The 22072-nt window shown below is 33.0% G+C and overlaps 2 protein-coding genes across 2 annotated transcripts; both read left to right on the top strand.

The window, feature by feature from the left end:
• Positions 1-5163: 5163 nt before the first annotated feature.
• LOC131604447 (F-box/kelch-repeat protein At3g06240-like) lies at positions 5164-6237 on the top strand (the record flags this gene model as incomplete). Its single annotated transcript, XM_058876902.1, has 2 exons — positions 5164-5196; positions 5530-6237. Coding segments are annotated over 2 exons (741 nt in total), but the record flags the coding sequence as incomplete, so codon positions are not given.
• Positions 6238-8734: 2497 nt separating this feature from the next.
• On the top strand, positions 8735-9766 carry LOC131604385 (F-box/kelch-repeat protein At3g06240-like). The gene has a single exon (XM_058876849.1). It carries the CDS (start codon positions 8735-8737, stop codon positions 9764-9766), a length of 1032 nt encoding a protein of 343 aa, XP_058732832.1.
• The last annotated feature ends 12306 nt before the right edge of the window (positions 9767-22072 follow it).

The raw sequence follows: 22072 nt of genomic DNA, 5'->3' as shown, positions 1-22072 counted from the left end.
CTTCGTTAGTGAAGGACACCTGAGTATGGAAATAAGAATTGTATATGTGTATCGGTTTTGAGTATGTTGTTGCGATGATAAAACAATGTTGTATCGTCAAGTATAAGCGAGTGAAGGTTGTTTCTATGTCGTAAGATGTTGTTCCAAGGAATTGCCGAAATGATTAGCAAATTAGAAACGATTATGTTGCAAGGATAAATTGTGAGATTGACGTATGAGTTTTGGATTCAAATCGTGTTGAGATACAGATATATCGGAAAGGTAATAGTCTGATTGTTGTCAAGTGCAACTTAAGAATAAGAAAGTCGGATGAGGACGCGATGTTAGGGATGGTTGTGTTGGGTGAATTTTCGAGGACGAAAATATTCTAAGTGGGGGAGAGTTGTAATGCCCCGAATTTAATTAATTGGTTAATTAAATTATTAAAGGATTTAAATATTGGATTTAGTTGAATTTGGATGGTCAGTATTATTTTAAGAGGCATATTTGGATTTATTAAGTTAAAGTCAGATTTTAGTCGGATAGTCGGAAGAATAATATTTAGAGTAATATTATTTATTTATTTATTGAGATGTTTATTGAAATTTTCGCATTTTGGGATGATTTAGTCGGTATTAGTTAGAGATAGCGGATTGACATTTAATACATAATTTTAATATTTTTAGTATTAGAAATATTAATGAGTTATTATTTAGTGTTTTGGGAATTTTCTGAGTAATTAAGATTAGACCGGAAATATGAGACATTGAGTAATAAGTCGGTATATTAAAATAATCAGATTTTATTTTAATGACATTTAAGTGGAAGTGTTATTTTTTTACATTAAGTGTAGAAAATATATTGGGCTTATTTTATGGTATCTTTAAGTAATAAGGGGTATATTTTATTAGGCCCATTTGTGTGTTAAGTGACTAAGGTAGTCTTATTTTTGAAATAGAAGTACTAGAAGCACAAGTGCTATCCGAAAAAGAAAAAGAGGGGAAAAGCTAGGGTTGTGAAGAGGAGAGAAAGGAGACCCAAAATGTTGCTCTAAAGTGTCATTTTTCTCCAATTTTCCATTGAATCTTCTTAGAGCTGCATTCAATCTAAGGTAAGAGGGGATTCTTACTACCTAAATGGGAATATGATAAATTTTATGTGGGTTTAGGGTATAGATTTGTCAATGTGGTGTGTTAATTTTATTCTCTGTTTTGATACTGCAAATAAAAAAAATTTCGCTGATAATGTTGTTCTTGGAGGTGCTGCGTCTGTATGTAATATCCTGAACCGTGTTCCATTATTTCAATGTGATATTTACTTACTGTGCGATTCTTATCTTTTTCCACCACTTGAGATATATTAATAATAGTTATATATATTGAAAAAATACAAAAGATGATATGGTAGTAATAATAGAATAATAACTTGAACTAATAGCAATTGGAAACTGAAACTATTATTATTTAGTAAATCTATTATTTTGGTTATTGTAAATTATTTGGGATAATTAATATGATAGTTAATTAGTTAGATGTTGAATTGAATTAATATAATATGATTATTAATTGGTTGATTTAATTAATAGTTGAATTAATTTCAATGAGTCTGTTTAATTGGAAAATACTTAGATTTGGATAAATTATTCGGTTTATCGGTAATTTACGGTATCTTGAGAATTTGACCGTAATCGTGATTTGGTTGAATATTTATGTTGAGAATAATATATTGCTATGTCAATGATGTTGTCTTGATAAATAATATTATGTCTAATTGAATTAGTTGATAATTGGAAGTTGATTCGCTTTACTTGATAAATTAGCATATTGAGATTATCTTACGAATTGATCGAAATTGTGGTTTTGATTTCGATGACTTTGTTAATATGTGAAATTGAGTAATTGTGCCGATATGCCGAAACGTGATGATAATTGTAATAATCTTGATGATATGCGAATTGTATATTTGTGACGATTTTGTTAATACACGAAGTTGTATGTTTGTTATGATATGCCGAAGCATGAGGATATATATGTAATGACTTGTTTTTATGCGAAGTTGTATAATTGCGATGATGTGTCGGAACATGACGATGTTTTGTGATGATTTGTAATACGTGATGTTGAATATATTTGTGATGATGATTTTGTGACTAAGTGAAGATGAAATATTTTGGTGACGTGAATTACCTCGTATAGATGGTAATTGATTGTGATACATGCTTATGCCTCGTTACGATATGCGATTGCGATGAGTATGCTGTATTGTCTTATTTGTCGAGTCACATTTCATATGCATACTCTGTGACGGCCTGGATTGGCAAACTAGTGACGAAGGCTTATGCCCGGTGCCTCTGAATTGGGCAATTGGTGACGGGGGCTGAAGCTCCGATTGGTACCACATGCATATACATGAGTCATATCCCATGTATCTTATGTGATTCATAGTTGTGAAGTTTTGTGACTAAATAGTGATTGTATTTTTGCGACTTATTAAATGATGGAATTATGTGAAGATGTGAATTTATGATTTAATGAATAGAATGATGATATTAATACTTGTGAATGCGATTAACCGAATATGCCTAATTTCTGATATATAATAATGATGTTGATGTGTTGACTTGTTGATGATGCTTATATGATGACCTGTTGAATATGTTTATATGTTGATATCATGACTATTTATTGATGATGTTCTTGTGTTGTTTCTGTTGATGTTGTGTGAGGCGGTGATTCATTTATATTCTTTACCTAATATATGATTTATCATGATCCTATTTATATAGTTTGATATCTCACCCTTGCTTCTGATATTTCCCCTACCATGGGAAATGGGCAGGTACTCAAGTATAGCTGTGTAACTTTGTTGCTTCATCAAGTCCTGTTGGTGTGTCGCTCTGATACGTAGCACTCGGGGGGTTGTTTACATTGTTGTTCTATGTTGTTAATGTTTTTAGTTGTCGTTATTATAACCGTTGAATCCAAGTTGAATAATATGAAGTACTTATTATACTTCAAAGTTGTTTGAGTTGAGATAAGCTGATAGTTGACTGTTAATCCGAATGCTATGTATCATTGTTGAATGAAATACAAGTTGAAATTTTAAGATGATATTTGATACTCCAATGTGTTGTTTGAAAATTTAAATACTTTGATATTTCCCGTATTATAATTTCGAGTAGAATTTGGGGTATTACACATTCCTTATTCCCACAACATGCTGACATATGCACTTTTCTTCTAGGAGGGTTCGATGAACACCTTCCATACCGGCTGTGGCATGATCATCCCCACTCTTTTGGATGTCGCTGCCATTACAGGTTTAAAACCTGCTGGTCCCACGTTTAATCATGTGGACGTCGAAGTGATCCCTGTAAAGTTCGACGTTGGCGAAACAAAGAACCCATCCTTCAACAATTTTCTCACTCATCAACACAAGGATACTCAGTGATGAGGAACATGTGGCCTTCTTGACATATTGGTTGTCGAGATGCATTTTCTGTTCCAGGTCCATGCAGGTGGCAAAATAATTTGTTTATCTTGCCAGTCATCTACACAACGGTGAGGGCGTCGCTTTAGGATAGTTGATATTGGCTAACCTGTACGTATCTCTGACAGAAGTGGCCCGACAAATCAAACGCTACAATCCAAATGCCACAAAAAAGAAGAACGTTCGGTGCATGGACCCTTTTGGCTATTGCAACTGTGGCTAAACGCCACTTTTACTGAAGAGTTAAAACCCTTTAGGAATCTGAATATAACCTGTCCTCCAGACCGGATTTGCAGCGTTTGGGAGCGCTTGTCCATGTTAACTCCTATCGATAAGGGTGCTCCCAACATCGCCCTTTTCAAATTGATGTTCGACCTGATGCTAAAAAGGGTCGACTTTCAACCATCCATGGCTAATTTTGATGATGGCAAGTCTGGTCCTAAATGGCTGGCCAATATCATTCTGCCGGTGAGGGAAGAACACAAAAAACTTTTTGTCAACACTTGGCGTCGATTTCTGGTCCCCAACTTTCTATCATACTCCATTGCAAGCACAAGCCCAAGTTTGACAGCTTATCAGCCCAATCTGGTGGATCGACAATTTGGCCTTTGTCAGTTGGTCCCAAAATCTCTGTACACCTCTCATGAATTATTGTTGGACGTCCTTAACGACGAAGCATGGGAACATGTTAAAGAAGATTACGACAACATATGGAAGAAACGGCCCTCTCTTGTCTTCACAAATTTTAAACCATCATTCTACTGTACTTATGAGTTCGACACCTGGTGGCGAACTTATAATGTTACTTTTATTAGAGATCCTGACAAGAAGGTTTCAGAACTGACTCCTGCTATTGCTAATTTGCAGGGTAAACCCACTCAATGTAAGACACCAATATCAAACAAATTCAAGCTTTCCAGAAATACTTTGGGGTGGTATATTTGCCCACTGAACTTCGTCGAACTATCACCCAAGCGGCCGAGTTATTAAGAGAGAAGGTAACCAGCAAGATCCCTTCTTTAAAGATTATGGGTTACGCGAAAGACAAATATCTCTTCGCACTTCATTTTTCAAAGTTTAAATTTCCTCCCTTACCTACTAGCCCTCTAGCTTTAGCATTTCAACCACTAATTCCGGATTGCAAAAACATTTAAAATAAGAAATTAAATTTAAAATGCAAAAAATAAAAACATATTTAAAATACCTTTTATATCTTTTATATAAATAAGAAAATTTAAATTTTAAAATACCTTTTATATAAATATAATATCTTTTACAAAAACATATTTATAGCAAAAAATAAATTAAATTTGACTGTTTTATTTAAATACCATAAATAAATAAATGTCTATAAAAAAAGTAAAATAATAAATTTAAATACCTTTTATATAAATATTAATATCATTTACAAAAAGATATTTATAGCAAAAAATAAATTAAATTTGAATGTTTTATTCTTTTCTTTTTTTGTCAAAATCCTCACTTTATTTGCAATTCTTTGTTTTTTTCTTAACTTTATTAGGACAAAAAACTATGAGAAGGTTCATAACCTTCATACTGTTAGCGCAGAAAACAAGGAGAAAAAGAGGAAGAGAACAAATACGCATGGACAAGAAGAAGAGAAAGACCAAGACGACGACAGTGACACCACTAACTTATGTACATGAATAATTGATAACTTCAACCCTTTTAAATTTACCAGTGAAGTCTCTTGTTCGTTTCAAATGTGTTTCTAAACCATGGTATTCTCTTATCTCTGACCCCAATTTTGCTGAATCACATTTTCAACTTACAACACACCCTCGTAAAATTGAGTTCATATCAAATGATTTAGGCCAAACAACATCTATAGATTTTGAAGAAGAACATGACTTTGAGAATGCTTCTGTTAAACGGTTCAGTTTTTTGCATCCCCAAGCTGATTCTCTTATTCATATTATAAGTTCGTGTAGAGGCTTTATATTTTTCCAATATTCTTCGAGTTTCTGCATATTTAATCCATGCACCAAAGTTCACAAACAAATACCTTTAGCTCCTGGTGAATTTGAAACAAATTTAGAGTTACGTGATTTGTATTATCTATATGGTTTCGGATATGATCAGTTGAGAGATGATTACTTGGTGGTTTCATTGTCCTGTATTCTAGCCCAGGAAGATTTTTCACGTTTGGAATGTTTCTCATTGAAAGATAACAAGTGGAAGGAAATTGAGGATACTTACTTCCTTTATACGATCGACAAGATAGAGCCCAGAGTGGGATCGCTCTTTAACGATGCTATTCATTGGGTGGCTTTACATTCCGATTCATTGATGAAAGTTATTATTGCATTTGATTTTACAGATAGGAGACTTTTTGATATGCCTTATCCAAATGGTGTAGGCCATAAGTCTGATCATTATGAGTTGTGGGTATATCGAGAATTTCTTAGTTTATGGACTATGGATTGTGAAAATAGTAGAATTGAAATATGGTTGATGAAAGAATACAATGTAAATTCGTCTTGGATTAAGGCTATTGTTTTCCCTATGCAAATCCTATCTCCTCATCAATTTTCTCCAATATGCTCTACAAAAGATGGTGATATCATTGTAACAGATGGGACTAGATTGTTGAGGTATACTGACAAAGGAGAGCTTATGGAGGGTTCCTCATACAGATGCTCTCCAGATAGTGCAGTTTCACGTGGATCCCCATCTATAGTGTATACAGAATCTTTGCTTTCACTCCCTGGGGATGACACGCAAGCTAACAAAGATGATTCAGACTAGAAATTATTAGGTTTTGAAATATTTTCTTGATTTATTAGAGTGCAACAAAATATATTGTGTGATTTTATGTTTATTGGAAATGTTGATAGCTTTGTTTGTATCATTAGTGTTATTTATGCATATGTAAATGTAATTGCATGAAATCAAGATTGTCAAATCTTCTACAAGTGATTTTCTTGTTAATGTTAGTTGTATTAGTTGTTTTAATTTCACCAAAAATATGCTAAACCAGAAAGATTTTATAAAGTCATTGCACTAGATTTTATAAAAATATGCTTCATTCGTAAAGATTTTAACAATATCAATTATGAAAAAACACTTGTGCTTCTTAGAATCTGTTTTCTTTTATATTCTATTAAAGGAAGCAAAAAACTGATGAAGACTTTATCCTATCCATGTATCTATCTAAACTCTAAACTGCTTAATGGAACTGAATTATATAGACCAAGAACTGAATTATGGTTTGGTTCAGAAAGAAAACAATTCTTTTAACCGAACAAATCGCTTGTTATTTAATTTCCAAGCAAACAGTTTTAAGGTTTTATTCTAAATAAAATCCCCGCTTGTAACTACCTTGCTGCATTTGACGCGTTCGCAATGGTTGGATCTAAGATTAAAAAATTTGGACTTTAATGTAGATTTCAATTTGCTTTAAAATAAAAACATTGAATTTAAAATTTCAACCGCCTGATTTTAATCCAACAACTGTGAATATGCGAATGTATGAAGGTAAATATTGAATGCTGGGAAACCAGACTAGTCACTGTGTTCTTTGTTGCAAATTATTAATAATAATTAGTAATATGAGTGTGTTCCAAAATGACAAGGAAAATATGCTATGATTTGAATTTTGAATTCGGAGAGTGACAACTCTTCATGAAATGTCGCAACCTTTGGTGAACCATGCTGTGGGCCAAAAGTCATAACTCTTGGAAAAGAAATTGTTTCACCAAGGGTCGCTACCTTGTGAAACAATATCAGCATGGCCTATAAAAGCATAATTTTGGATTCAGAATTCTCAACACACAAAAAAATCGAATATTCTCTAGAATAAATTCCAGACACTCTTCGCTACATTCGAGTTTTCACCCATCTTGTGCAGACTCGAGGAGGCTGAATTATCCTGGGTATTCCTGCGTAGAAACTCCAAGACAAATTGGGAGTGCTTGATATACTATAAGGAAAGTGTTCCGTACACGATTCTAGCCTCGATTCCATTTGGTTTAAATTAATTTTCTAACAATCTAGTGTTTTTAATAATGACAACCGAGGCTTCCGTTTTCAAACATTTGAAAGAATAAACTCTTGTATCGTGGACACATTCTAAACACAAAAAGAATCAATATGATGAATCCGGGTACGTTTTTATTATTTCTCATAATATTAGACCAGGAAAAATTGGTGTGGGTGGATTACCCGAGATGGAAGGAGATAGATTATATTCCTTTTTTTATGGAATGGTATTCCATGGGGCGGGTGAAAGGCATCAAAGTTGGTAAATTGGGGGTGTTTTGGTTAGCTACTTGTTGGATTATTTGGTTGACAAGGAATGGCTTTTGTTTTAGAAACGAAGTTTGGAATATTAACAATATAGTTTGGAATATCAAAATTTTGATATGGATCGGAGGTGGTCTTTCTTGGGCGATATTGCTTATCTCAATTCTAACTTTTACGATTTTAGTAAAGATCCTTTATCTTTTATGTCGTAATTGTAATTGGTTTGTAATATCGTTTTTTTGTCGGACTTGTTCCGTTCTTGTATATCAAGGTTGGAGAACCCTTAGCTCTCTCATTAATTTCTTGCTTACACAAGAAAAAAAAACAAAGAAAATAATTAAAAGAGAAAAAATAGGAATTAAAAAAAAAAGGAATAATTATATAATTGAAATGAAATGGATAGTTATCTTTAAAAAAAAGTGGGTTATAGAAAAATTTTAAAATAAGTAAAAGAAGTTAAAATGATATTTAATAAATAATAAATAAATTTTCATGTAAAATAGAAAAATAATAATAAATAATTAAATGGATAGTTATTTTTAGAAAATATGGGTTAAAGGAAAATAAAAATAAAGTAATAAATTAAAAAGAAAAAAACATTAATTAAAAATAAAGTAAATATAATAGGTAAATAATTGAAATTAAATGGATAATTTTTTTTTGACAAGAATGGATAGTTATTTTAATAAAATCGTGGGTAGTTATGTTTAGAAAAAATGGATTAAAGGAAAATTAAAAACAAGGAAAACAATTAAATGAAAAAAATAAGAATTAAGAATAAAATAAAAAGAATAATTTTTTTAATAGGCAATGATACTAATAAGGAAATATAAGAGAATAAAATAAATGGGTAGTTATCTATAAAAAAAAAAAAAAGTGGATTAAAGAATATAAACTTAACCCATTCATCATTATCACGCCAATTCAAGTTCCATTTATTTGTAATTTCAGTATTTTATGCCTAACATTGTTGTTAGGACAGAGCAGTGAGAAGAAGACAATGAGAATAACACAAAGAGGAGAAAGATGCACAGAGAAGAAGAGAAAGACAAAGACGACGACGGCAACACTACCGAAATCTTATGTGCCCACAGAACTGATGATTTCAATCCTTCTAAGTTTGTCGGTGAAGTCTCTTATTCGTTTCAAATGCGTTTCAAAACCATGGTTTTCTCTTATCTCTGATCCAATGTTTGCTGAATCACATTTTCAACTTACAACACACACTCGTAAAATTGAGTTCATATCAAATGATTTACAGCAAACATCATCTATAGATTACGAAGAACAACTTGACTTAGTAAATGCTTCTATTAAACGGTTCAATTTTTTGCAACCTCAAGATGATTCTCTTATTCAAATTATAAGTTCCTGCAGAGGCTTTATATTTTTCTACTATTCTTCCAATTTTTGCATAATGAATCCATGCTCCAAAGTTTACAAACAAATACCTTTAGCTCCGAATGAATTTGAAACAAATTTAGAGAGTGGTTATATCTATTATCTATATTGTTTTGGATATGATCAGTTAAGAGATGATTACTTGGTGGTCTCACTGTCATGTATTCTAGCCCAGGAAGATTTTTCACGTTTGGAATATTTCTCATTAAAAGATAACAAATGGAAGGAAATTGAGAATACTCATTTCCCTTATACACTCGACAAGATTGACCCGAGAGTAGGATCGCTCTATAACGATGCTATTCATTGGTTGGCTTTACATTCGGATTCATTGATGGAAGTTATTATTGCATTTGATTTAATTGAAAGGAAACTTTTTGAGATGCCTTTTCCAAATGATGTAGAGCATAAATCTGATCGTTGCGAGTTATGGATATTTGGTGAATTTCTTAGTTTATGGGGTATGGATTGTGAAAATAGAAGAATTGAAATATGGGTGATGAAAGAATACAATGTGCATTCGTCTTGGATTAAGGGTATTGTTCTCTCTTTGAACATCTTACCTCCTCATAAGTTTTCCCCAATATGCTCTACAAAAAATGGTGATATCAATGAAATCTTATGTGCTTGAAGAACTGATAACTTCAATCCTTCTAAGTTTACCGGTGAAGTCTCTTATTCGTTTCAAATGCGTTTATGGTGTTCTCTTATCTCTTATCCCTATTTTTCCGAATTGCATTTTCAACTTACAACACCCACTCGTAGAATTGAATTCATATCAAATGAAACAAATACCTTTAGCTTCAGGTGAATATGAAACAAATTTAGAGTTACGTGATTTGTATTATCTATATGGTTTCGGATATGATCAGTTAAGAGATGATTACTTGGTGGTTTCATTGTCCTGTATTCTAGCCCAGGAAGATTTTTCACGTTTGGAATATTTCTTATTGAAAGATAAACAAGTGGAAGGAAATTGAGGATACTTACTTCCTTTATACGATCGCTTTATACGATCGACAAGATAGAGCCCAGAGTGGGCTCGCACTTTAACGATGCTATTCATTGGGTGGCTGTACATTCAGATTCATTGATGAAAGTTATTATTGCATTTGATTTAACAGAAAGGAAACTTTTTGATATGCCGTATCCAAATGGTGTAGGCCATAATTCTGATAATTATGAGTTGTGGGTATATCAAAAATTTCTTAGTTTATGGGCTATGGATTGTGAAACTAGTAGAACTGAAATATGGTTGATGAAAGAATACAATGTGAATTTGTCTTGAATTAAGGCTATTGTTTTCCCTGTGCAAATCCTATCTCCTCATCAATTTTCTCCAATATGCTCTACAAAAAATGGTGTTATCATTGTAACATATGGGACTTGATTGTTGAGGTATACCGATAAAGGAGAGCTTATCGAGGGTTCCTCATACAGAAGCTTTCCAGATAGTGCAGTTTCACGTGGACCCCCATCGATAGTGTATACAGAATCTTTGCTTTCACTCCCTGATGATGACACGCAAGCTTATGAAGATGATTCAGACTAGGATTATCCGGTTTTATGTTTATTGGAAATGTTGACAGCTTTGTTTGTGTCATTAGTGTTATTTATGCATATGTAAATGTAATTGCATGAAATAAAGATTGTCAAATCTTCTACAAGTGATTTTCTTCTTAATGTTAGTTGTATTAGTAGTTTTAATTTCACCAATAATATGCCAAACCAGGAACCTGTTATAGATTTTATAAAAATATGATTAATTCGTAAAGATTTTAACAATATCAATTAAGATAAAACATTTAAGCTTCTTAGAATTTGTTTTCTTTTTTATTCTATTAAAGGAAGAGAAAAACTGGAGACTTTATCCTTTCCATGTATCTATGTAAATTCTAAACTGCTTAATGGAACTGAATTATATAGACCAAGAACTGAATTATGGTTTGGTTTCAGAAAGAAAACACTTTTAATGTAGATTTCAATTTGCTTTAAATTAAAAATATTGAATTTAAAATTTTAATCGTCTGATTTTAATCCAACAACTTGAATATGCGGAATGTATGAAAGTAAATATCGAATGCTGGAAAACCTGATTAGTCACTGTGTTCTTATGAATCTAAACGGAACTTCTCTAATTTTATCATTCTATTAAAAGTTGCCATATTTTTTATGAAGGTTTGGTTGGTCGTGTCTATTTCACCTTAATTATTTGTGTTGTATTTTTGTTTGTTGCAGATAATTGCAGAGTCCTATAGCAATTTGAGTCACAGAGGCTGGTTGAAGGCTTCCGACATTTAGTTGTCATACTGATTACTATAGAAAATTGCAACAATTCTTTATTGTGTTTTCTATTCAGAAGTCTTAGAACTAGTTTTCATCCATTGGCAATATAGAAAGTCATAAAATAAGAGAAAATTTACCACTACATGAGGTAGCGGTCTCTACCATCTCCTACATTTATACTTCTAAATTTTTTTATTGTGATACTTTAAATCCACATCTTAAAAAAAAAAAAATTAATAAATAATAATAAAATTGAAATATATAAAGAGAAAATAAATAACATAAACTTAAAGAGGGATATATTTCCTCTGACTCGAGAAAGATGATTCTTGTGAACTATAATCATCCTACATTTTTGCTTCTAAAAACCTTTTTTGTGATCCTTCAAATTCATATCTACAAAATATATATAATTAATAATTAACAATAATAAAATTAAAATATATGATAATGAAATAAAAATCTTATATTTGAAGTTAAAGATATTTCTTCTAGCTTGAGGGACACGTTTCCACAATCTCCTATGTTCTTACGTCTAAAAACCTTTTGTGTGGTGCTTCGAATCCACATCTATAAAAAAATAATTCAAAATTAGTAAATAATAAAAATTAAACATATGAAGAGAAAATAAAAATCATAGATTTAAAAAGGGAAATATTTCATCTAATTAAAAATGCATAATTGACATGTATAACTGTTACGCACTAAGTGAATTAATGGTTTGGATAGTTAATTGGGTGCTACATTGGAATATGCATGGAGAGAAAGTGTTCGATTCCTGGTAGAAATAACGCTTGGGCAGTTCACGTGTTTCGTAGCACGAGTCGGATTAGTCGATCTACAACGTAGGTCCGAAACCGGTGGGAAAGCCTAAAAAAAGAAAGTGGTGAGAGAAATAGATAAGCTATCCCTTTATTTTTTGTGATTATCATTTTTTATTATTATAATTTAATGGAAAATCAGGCGGGGTGAGTTTATAGAAATTTTTTATTTTTATTATTATTATTATTATTATTATTATTATTATATAAAAATAATATTTATTAAAAAAATTAATCATGGTTACTTAAAATATAGATTTTTAGGAAGAGAAAAATAGGTAAAAGAAATAGTAAATTAGTGGGAGGTAATCATTAAAAAAATGCTAGTTATCGGATAATTATTAAAGAAGTAATAATTTATTAATTAAAAGAAAAAATAATTATTTTGTGGTGTGAATAATAAAATAAAATAAATAAATATGTAAATAACAAATTATAAAATTACTCCAGGTTTTGGCGCCAAAAAATTGCTTTAAAAATTTAACAAATATATATATATATATATATATATATATATATATATATATATATATATATATATATATATATATATATATATATATATATATATATATATATATATATATATATATATATGGTTGCTTTTAAGGTGAAGGGCAACTAAGTCTCTGGCTAGTGTACCACTAATAATACATCATTGGATATTACTTAAAAAAATTAACGGTTGAGATTTGTTAAAAACAAAAATACAACATTCATGTCTCCCCCACCCAACTATTACATTTTTTAAGTGTTTTTTTTTGCTGTTTTCTTTTTCTTTTTCTCCACATTACCATTAGCATATCGCCATCTTCTTACATACTAAAGAGAAGAAAATTTGCAGTGATTTCGAGAAAAATTTTGTTCTTTCCATTTTTATGAGACCCGTGTTTATTTTTGAAGGTTTTCTTTTATTTTAATTTTAGATTTTTCTTACAATGTTACGTGTGTTTTTACAAAGAAAGAAGGGGAAAAAGATAAGGAAGGGATGAGAAGGAATGAAAAGAGAAAAACAGTGTTGTGCCTCATAACACCAATGTGTTGCTATGATGGAGATGGAATTAGGTTGAACCTCCATTACTAGCAGGTTGTGGTGCCGCTAACCGGCGGTAGTTTGGTACATGTAATTATATTCTCCCTATATGTGATCTAACTCCACATCACGCAAATTCATTACCAAAGTTACACTTAAATTCATCTCTTTGACTCTTTCACTATTCTTTCTAAATCTTTATTTACTGTGGAAATTGGTAAACAACCGCTGGTCCTCCCAAAGTCTTGAAACTAAGGGTTACTTGCAAGATCGACCAGTTGATCTCAAGACCACGTGCTAAAGTTCCTCGAGATTGTATCTGTTTCGTCGAAGTGTTTGCCTAGGAAACGGCTTTCTAAGGCTGGTAACAAATACAATGTTTTTCAACACAAACTGCTAGACTCGACCGACAGGTGACTCGTGACCGACGGGGCGAATTTAGACTTAGAATTGGTGATATTGTGACTACTTTGACTCTGAGCCTCTGGGGGTGACTCGTGACCACCAGATGGTGTCGACTCAAGGATAGTTTTCTGATGACTACAACCAGTTTTAGTTTACTTATATGAAACAATAATTAAAAGACAAAACAAATATTGATTAAAGAACACAATGTAGATGACAGTTTCGAAGCATATGATTAAACAGTAAAAGGATTACATTGAAATTAAAGATGGTGATTCACATACATCAGAACTCTTAGCAACTCTTGTTTCCTGAAGGGCGGAAATTGGGCAAAGTGTGAGAAAGTAGTTTGATTGTAATAGTGAACACACTTTTCTACATTATTCTGGCATATTTATAGGCTTTACATGAAATAACCACCTAGTTCAATCTACGGCTAAGATTCAAATTATTAGCAACCGCCTCACATGATCTTTCTTTGTGTTTTGGCGCCTTTGGCACACGATTCTGGTCTTGTAACCGTTTCCTTAATATTTCAAACTTTGAATATTGAACTCTCGCGCTTCATCTATTCCTGATAACCGTCTTCTGTCGACACTGCGTCCCACCATCGAACACTTCATCTACAAAAATTGCTAAGTGTGGAACCTCCAGGTTCGACTTCCGCTCTTGCTTCGACTCCTAACCATCTCGACATCATCTACTGTCGACTTTGGCTTTGTTTTACTTTTGTGCAGGTTTCCTGTTTGAATGTGGGAGTCCTCTGATAAGGGCACGTGTCTTGTTTTTCCTCTAAGAATTTTCTTAGGGTAACAAAATGCCCCCTCATAGATGTCACTTCGACCTGCAGACGATGAGTGCAAGTGGCATCTATGAAAAACTTGAATTCGACCCAACGTTTCCATTCCCCTCGTTTCGACTTAAACATTTGCGCTCACCTAGTTGAGTAGGTTAACTGTAACATCTTGTTTGTTAACGTCATGTCATCATTGTTTCCCCCATGTTTTCTGCCTCGAGACGTGGTTTCAATCAATGCGATGTAATGGCGCTCTTTTCGTGCCAACAGTGGGCTCCACGCGTGCAGGACCTTAATCCCACGAACACCCTTTTTCGCCACGTCTCTTCACTTTAGTGACATTTTTCCATTGGCTATAAATAGTTCTTCCTCAGAAAAAATATTTCTTCTTTACCGTCTTCATTGTTTCTCCCTTAGTTCCTTGCATTTTCTGGTTTTTTCCTGAAGCGTCTCTTCTTGCAAAAGCATTTTTTTTGCAACAATGGCGGCTTCTGCTTCACACACATCTCCACCCAAATCTTATGAACTTCGCCTCGTCGATGGCAAGCCTTACGTTCCTGAACCTCCATTTACAGATGAAAAAGCCAAAATTTGGCAATCTCAGGTACTTATTCCTTTTCATCTTGAAGGTGCCCCCTTATCTTTTCTAGGCCCATTACCCGTCGATGCTCCTTCTGAAATCTATACTACTGATGGAGGCGCTTTCTTCCCCACTAGCAAAGACACCAGACCTTTAATAACTACTCCAAGACCTCTCTCTCTGCGCTTTTATGACATGAACTTTCGAACGGCTCCCCCACTAAAGTGCCCTAAATTTGCTGCCTGGATGGCGCGCTTGAAACCCAGCAAGGGCAAACTGTGGGAAGATTTGGGTATCGACACCCTCCTCAACATGTCGCAAGAAGGCATTCCTTATTCCCACAACATGCTGACATATGCACTTTTCTTCTGGGAGGGTTCGACGAACACCTTCCATACCGGCTGTGGCATGATCACCCCCACTCTTTTGGATGTCGCTGCCATTACAGGTTTAAAACCTGCTGGCCCCACGTTTAATCATGTGGACGTCGAAGTGATCCCTGTAAAGTTTGACATTGGCGAAACAAAGAACCCATCCTTCAATAATTTTCTCACTCATCATCACAAGGATACTCCCGACATCAGTTATGAGGAACATGTGGCCTTCTTGACATATTGGTTGTCGAGATGCGTTTTCTGTTCCAGGTCCATGCAGGTGGCGTAACAATTTGTTTATCTTGCCAGTCATCTACACAACGGTGAGGGCGTCGCTTTAGGACAGTTGATATTGGCTAACCTGTACGTATCTCTGACAGAAGTGGCCCAACAAATCAAATGCTACAATCCCAATGCCACAAAAAAGAAGAACGTTCTGGTGCATGGACCCTTCTAGCTATTGCAACTGTGGCTAAATGCCACTTTTACTGAAAAGTTAAAACCCTTCAGGAATCTGGATATAAACTGTCCTCCAGACCAAATTTGCAGCGTTTGGGAGCGCTTGTCCATGTTAACTCCTATCGATAAGGGTGCTCCCAACTTTGCCCTTTTCAAATTGATGTTCGACCTGATGCTAAGAAGGGTCGACTTTCAACCATCCATGGCTAATTTTGCTGATGGCAAGTCTGGTCCTAAATGGCTGGCCAATATCTTTCCGCCGGTGAGGGAAGAACACAAAAAACTTTCTGTCAACACTTGGCGTCGATTTCTGGTTCCCAACTTTCTATCATACTCCATTGCAAGCACAAGCCCAAGTTTGACAGCTTATCAGCCCAATCTGGTGGCTCGACAATTTGGCCTTTGTCAGTTGGTCCCAAAATCTCTGTACACCTCTCATGAATTATTGTTGGACGTCCTTAACGACGAAGCATGGGAACATGTTAAAGAAGATTACGACAACATATGGAAGAAACGGCCCTCTCTTGTCTTCACAAATTTTAAACCATCATTCTGCTGTACTTATGAGTTCGACACCTGGTGGCGAACTTATTCTGTTACTTTTATTGGCGATCCTGACAAGAAGGTTTCAGAACTGACTCCTGCTATTGCTAATTTGCAGGGTAAACCCACTCAATGTAAGACACCAATATCAAATAAATTCAAGCTTTCCAAAAGTACTTTGGGGTGGTCTATTTGCACACTGAACTTCGTCGAACTATCACCCAAGCGGCCGAGTTATTAAGAGAGAAGGTAACCAGCAAGATCCCTTCTTTAAAGATCCCGGGTTACGCGAAAGACAAATATCTCTTCGCACTTCATTTTTCAAAATTTAAATTTCCTCCCTTACCTACTAGCCCTCTAGCTTTAGCATTTCGACCACCAATTCCGGATTGCAAAAACATTTAAAATAAGAAATTAAATTTAAAACAAGAAAAATAAAAAAATGCAAAAAAATAAAAACATATTAAAAATACCTTTTATATCTTTTATATAAATAAGAAAATTTAAAATTTAAAATACCTTTTATGTAAATATAATATCTTTTACAAAAACATATTTATAGCAAAAAATAAATTAAATTTGACTGTTTTATTAAAATACCATAAATAAATAAATGTCTATAAAAAAAGAAAAATAATAAATTTAAATACCTTTTATATAAATATTAATATCATTTACAAAAACATATTTATAGCAAAAAATAAATTAAATTTGAATGTTTTATTCTTTTATTTTTTTGTCAAAATCCTCAATTTATTTGCAATTCTTTGTTTTTTTCTTAACTTTATTAGGACAAAAAACTATGAGAAGGTTCATAACCTTCATGCTGTTAGCGCAGAAAACAAGGAGAAAAAGAGGAAGAGGACAAATACGCATGGACAAGAAGAGAAAGACCAACACGACGACAGTGACACCACTAACTTATGTACCTGAAGAATTGATAACTTCAATCCTTTTAAGTTTACCGGTGAAGTCTCTTATTCGTTTCAAATGCGTTTCTAAACCATGGTTTTCTCTTATCTCTGACCCCAATTTTGCTGAATCACATCTTCAACTTACAACACAGTACACTCGTAAAATTGAGTTCATATCAAGTGATTTAGGCCAAACAACATCTATAGATTTCAAAGAACAACTTGACTTAGAGAATGCTTCTGTTAAACGGTTCAATTTTTTGCATCCCCAAGCTGATTCTCTTATTCAAATTATAAGTTCCTGTAGAGGCTTTATATTTTTCCAATATTCTTCGAGTTTCTGCATATTTAATCCATGCACCAAAGTTCACAATCAAATACCTTTAGATCCTGGTGAATTTGAAACAAATTTAGAGTTACGTGATTTGTATTATCTATATGGTTTCGGATATGATCAGTTGAGAGATGATTACTTGGTGGTTTCATTGTCCTGTATTCTAGCCTAGGAAGATTTTTCACGTTTGGAATATTTCTCATTAAAAAATAACAAGTGGAAGGAAATTGAGGATACTTACTTCCTTTATACGACCGACAAGATAGAGCCCAGAGTGGGATCACTCTTTAACGATGCTATTCATTGGGTGGCTTTACATTCAGATTCATTGATGAAAGTTATTATTTCATTTGATTTAACAGAAAGGAAACTTTTTGATATGCCTTATCCAAATGGTGTAGGCCATAAGTCTGATCATTATGAGTTGTGGGTATATCAAGAATTTCTTTGTTTATGGGCTATGGATTGTAAAAATAGTAGAATAAAAATATGGTTGATGAAAGAATACAATGTGAACTCGTCTTGGATTAAGGCTATTGTTTTCCCTGTGCAAATCCTATCTCCTCATCAATTTTCTCCAATATGCTCTACAAAAAATGGTGATATCATTGTAACAAATGGGACTAGATTATTGAGGTATAACGATAAAGGAGAGCTTATCGAGGGTTCCTCATACAGATGCTTTCCAGATAGTGCAGTTTCACGTGGATCCCCAGCGATAGTGTATACAGAATCTTTTCTTTCACTCCCTGGTGATGGCACGCAATCTTAAGAAGATGATTCAGACTAGAATTATTAGGTTTTGAAATATTTTCTTGATTTATTGATGTGCTACAAAATACAAAGTTTGGTTTGATGTTTATTGGAAATGTTGATAGCTTTGTTTGTGTCATTAGTGTTATTTATGCATATGTAAATGTAATTGCATGAAATCAAGATTGTCAAATCTTTTACAAGTGATTGTCTTATTAATGTTAGTTATTTTAGATGTATTAATTTCACCAATAATATGCCAAACCTAAAACCTGCTATAGAGTCATTCCACTAGATTTTATAAAAATATGCTTCATTCGTAAAGATTTTAACAATAGCAATTGTGACAAAACACTTAAGCTTCTTAGAATCTGTTTTCTTTTATATTCTATTAAAGGAAGCAAAAAACTCGAGACTTAATGGTTTAGTTCAGATAGAAAACACTTTTTTTTACTGAACAAAACCGCTTGGGTTATCTAATTTCGAAGCAAACAGTTTAAAGGGATGCAGTTACCGTGCATAGATAAAAATCTATGCACCATGCATAGATTATTATGGACCCTTGGATCATTTGATCAAATTCTAGACATCAATTGTTTTTACTCAATACTCACCACTCAATACTCAATACTGGATTAAAAACATGATCTAATGTCTTATGTAAGCTTATGCATGGTGCATAAGTAAAATCCTTATGCATATTAGCCAAAGCCAGTTTAAAGGTTTTATTTAAATAAAATCCCCGCCTGTAAATACCTTGCTACATTTGACGCGTTCACAATGGTTGGATCTAAGATTAAACAATTTGGATTTTAAAATAAAAATATTGAATTTAAAATTCCAACCGCCTGATTTTAATCCAACAATTGTGAATATGCGAATGTATGAAGGTAAATATCGGATGCTGGGAAACCTCACTAATCACTGCGTTCTTATGAATCTAAACCGAACTCCTCTAATTTTATCATTCTATTAAAAGTTGCAATATATTTTATGAAGGTTTGGTTGGTCATGTTTATTTCACCTTAATTATTTGTGTTGTAGATAATTGCACAGAGGCAGGTTGAAAGGCTTCTGACATTTAGCTGTCATACTGATTACTAAAGAAAATTGTACTAATTCTTTATTGTGTTTTCTATTCATTGACAATATATTGAATTTAGCTGTCATACATTTAGCTGTCTTAGAACTAGTTTTCATCCATTGACTATAGATTTTTTTTTTTAATTTCATTCTATTGTTGATCCAACCATTATTAGGGATTATGGTGGTTTTGTTATTGATATGTGTTTCAAGAATTTTCAAGGATAGAATGTTTTCCCTAAGACTATAATTCAATTTCACTTTACAAAAGTAAAGAGATCTTATTTTAATTTCAAATTATCGTGGTTGATATGATGCAAGCAAGTGGTATGAAATGTGTTACAAATTGCTATAAATTTTTTGAATTCTCTTAGATATAATGAATATGGAAATGTTAGAAGAACCTAGAATTATTATAATACTAATATATCATAAGACATCTCGAAAGAATTGAAATAATTTAGAAATATTCACTACTATTGAGAAGTTGGTGACTTAAACCTATAAATAAGCAATTGGTACTTTGTAATTGATTATCCAATCTCTTCGCTCTCCTAGTAACAACATTTACTTCTCTTCTTCTTTTTACTTCTCTTTTCTCCTCTTTCTCTACTAACACAAACAAAACAAAGCATTTGAATATACAAAAGATTACAAAGCATTTCAATATAGAAAGGGTTTCAGTATGCATTGATACCTTTATAAATGGAATTTCAGTTATTGATTATTAGAAGCATTTGTGGAGTCGAAAGGTTTGGTTGTGGGGGCACTCCAAAGAAATCTGCTATTCTGGCCATTTGTCCAGCCAATATTTCATAACTTTGGTTTGTATTGTTTATCATGAGAGTAAAAACAGTTCCCATTTGTTGAGTAAGGGCATTCACCATTTCATGGTTGCTTTCGTCTATTTGTTGTCGGATTGACAACATTGACGTAGTACTTAGAGATGACAATGTCTGGTTAATATAACCTATGCCCATAGGTCGACCCCCTAAGTTTGATGTGCTTGTTGCCATCATATTGTCGGAATATGATGAAGGATTCGTGTGTAAACCTTGCATCATGGAAGTGGGCATTCCAAACCGAGGGTTAAAACCTGGTGGAGGTATCATTCCTTGAAACGGCGGTCGTAATGGGTTAAATGGTGACCGTACATTCATTGGTGACGATACCAATGTTGCTGCCGTCGATCCACCAGTATTTGTTGTTCTAATTGGGGATGAATTTGCAGCATTTTGTGATGTTGTTCCGGTTAGAACAACTCCTTGATTTCCAGAAAGGTCAGAATCATTTGTATTAACTTCAAACATGTTAGTTAATTTTCGACCACTTCTTAGTATCATACATAACTCTTACACTAACAAATATAAAACAAACAGCAATTGACGAGTCCCACCGGGTGTGCCAATTTGTTTACCCAGAAATATGGTAAACAAGCGCTAATTTCCTTTTTAAAGGTTACTTTTGCGGAATCAACTAGAATATTCCAGGACTAATTGCTTTTATTTGTCTATTATGTGTATCTGGTTTGTATTAAATGCAGTAATAACTTCAAAGTAAAAGTAAACACTGAAATTCAAGACTTTAAAGTAAATGAAAGCAATAAAAAGCAGTAAATGTGCACTGAAAGTAATGCATAACATAAAATGATTGCATAAATTAAACAGGTACGCATACATACATTCCAAAGTTGCACTCGTCACTCATTATTGCACAGAGATTTGAGTTTACTTGTGTTTTTGTAGAAAATGCAGACCCCAAACTGTTCCTCTGGAACTTGCTTAAATAGTGAAAATAAAATAACTACTACTAACGGTCGACTGATTACTAGCCAACACGTGTCTTCGACATGCAGCATCTTCGTCTGCGAGGCTTCCACGCGTCCTGTGAAAAACTGCTAAAAAACTGTCTGAAACTGCTTCCTTTGACTTCTGATGCCTTCCGACTTCAAAGCCATACTTGGCAAAACACCTAAGTTTTTGCTTAATTTAGTCGAACATGCATGGCAGACTTGCTAACTTTAGTCGAACCCTGGCAGTGATGGTCTTTTGTAATCGAACGGTAGTCTTGACTAAAAGAACTTTTAATCAGACTACTTTGCCTTAGACTATTTAATAATCTCATATATCTCAGAGACCACTTACCATTATTAGCAAGTCGAAATCCTAGCGTAACACTGTGTCAAGTAAATTTTTCATTTGTATCTATAATAAATGAAAATAAATTGAGGATAAATAAATTGAACAAAAACAAACTCCTTATTCACATTCAATGTGTCTTTTCCTACACAGCCTCCCAATTTTAATACAGAAGGGTAAACATTAATGATTTCTAAATATTTATTTCTAAACTAGAAGTAATAAATATTTATTCTTTGATGAGATATTTAATTTATTTTTATTATTTTTAATATATAGAAATTTATATTTAAAATGTTAATCAAATTCCTTATAATAAAATATTCTATTTTTCGTACCCTTATATTCATTTAACAAGGCAGACTAAAATTTTGATATTAAAAACTAAAAAAAGTAATTGAATAAAATAATTATATTT

This window comes from Vicia villosa, linkage group LG1, assembly GCF_029867415.1.
Source record: "Vicia villosa cultivar HV-30 ecotype Madison, WI linkage group LG1, Vvil1.0, whole genome shotgun sequence".
NCBI classification, from domain to species: domain Eukaryota; kingdom Viridiplantae; phylum Streptophyta; class Magnoliopsida; order Fabales; family Fabaceae; genus Vicia; species Vicia villosa.
Note: the sequence above shows the minus strand (reverse complement) of the source record. Positions and strands in the feature narration are given on the sequence as shown.

Bases quoted from the DNA above. Each gene is read 5' to 3' on its own strand.
- LOC131604385 (XM_058876849.1), top strand. From the start codon at position 8,735: ATGAGAATAACACAAAGAGGAGAAAGATGCACAGAGAAGAAGAGAAAG.